The sequence below is a fragment of the Acanthisitta chloris genome, unplaced genomic scaffold (genome assembly GCF_000695815.1).
Source record: "Acanthisitta chloris isolate BGI_N310 unplaced genomic scaffold, ASM69581v1 scaffold11110, whole genome shotgun sequence".
Taxonomy (NCBI): Eukaryota; Metazoa; Chordata; class Aves; order Passeriformes; family Acanthisittidae; genus Acanthisitta; species Acanthisitta chloris.
This window is the reverse complement of record NW_008651089.1, coordinates 1-847: the sequence shown is the minus strand read 5'-3', so window position 1 is coordinate 847 and position 847 is coordinate 1. Positions and strand designations below refer to the sequence as shown.

At 60.7% G+C, this 847-nt stretch overlaps 1 protein-coding gene across 1 annotated transcript; it reads right to left on the bottom strand.

Annotated features, from left to right (window-relative positions):
• Positions 1–533: 533 nt before the first annotated feature.
• On the bottom strand, positions 534–842 carry CLCF1 (cardiotrophin-like cytokine factor 1; the record flags this gene model as incomplete). The annotated part of the gene is made up of 1 exon (XM_009071661.1): positions 534–842. A coding segment is annotated over one exon (309 nt), but the record flags the coding sequence as incomplete, so codon positions are not given.
• Between the last annotated feature and the right edge of the window lie 5 nt (positions 843–847).

Genomic DNA, 847 nt, shown 5'->3' with positions numbered 1-847 from the left:
GTTCTCAAGGGACACTGGTGGTGGAGGGGGGACATGAGGTGTCTGTGGTGGTACTGAGATTAAGAGCCCTGTCCCTTAAGGTACAGTGATGAAGATAGGATTGTGGGGTGGCTTTGGTGGCACTTTGGAGTCAGGAGACCCATTTTGCAAAGGTATACTGGTGGTGGAGAGGGGACGTGGTGGCTGTGGTGACACTTGGGGTCAGGAGCCCTTTCCCTTAAGGCACAGATGATGATGGAGGGGCTGTGGGGTGGCTGTGATGGCACTTTGGGGTCAGGAGACCCAGTTCTCAAGGGACAGCAAGGTGACAGAGGAGTGACATGGGAGGTTGTGGTGGCACCTGGGATCAGAAGCCCCATCCCTTAAGGCACAGCCCGGTGATGATGAGGATGTGGGGTGGCTTTGGTGGCACTTTGGGGGCAGGAGCCCCATCTTTCAAGGCACACTGGTAGTGGAGAGGGAACCTGGGGTGGTCATGGTGGCACTTTGGGTCAGGAGCCCCATCCTGGCAGAGCAGGGGGCACATGGGGTACTCAAAACCCCCTTGCCTCCAGCCTCAGGGTGACCACAGCAGGCGGCACCTTCTTCTTGAGGCGGTTGAAGTCCTTGGCCGAGCGCCAGAGCCAGGTCTGCAACTCCTTCAGCAGCCAGAAATCATCCATCTTCTTCAGGAAGTCATTGGGAGCCCCTGCGGGGGCACCAGGCGGCGTGGGGGGCCCTGCAGGCAGGGGGTACCCCAGGGAGGACATGACGCCACCGATGCTGAGCACCAGGCCCTGGAGGCTGGCACAGAAGTGGGTGAGGCGGTGGCGCAGCTCGGCGGTGCCCACCTGCCCGTCCAGCACTC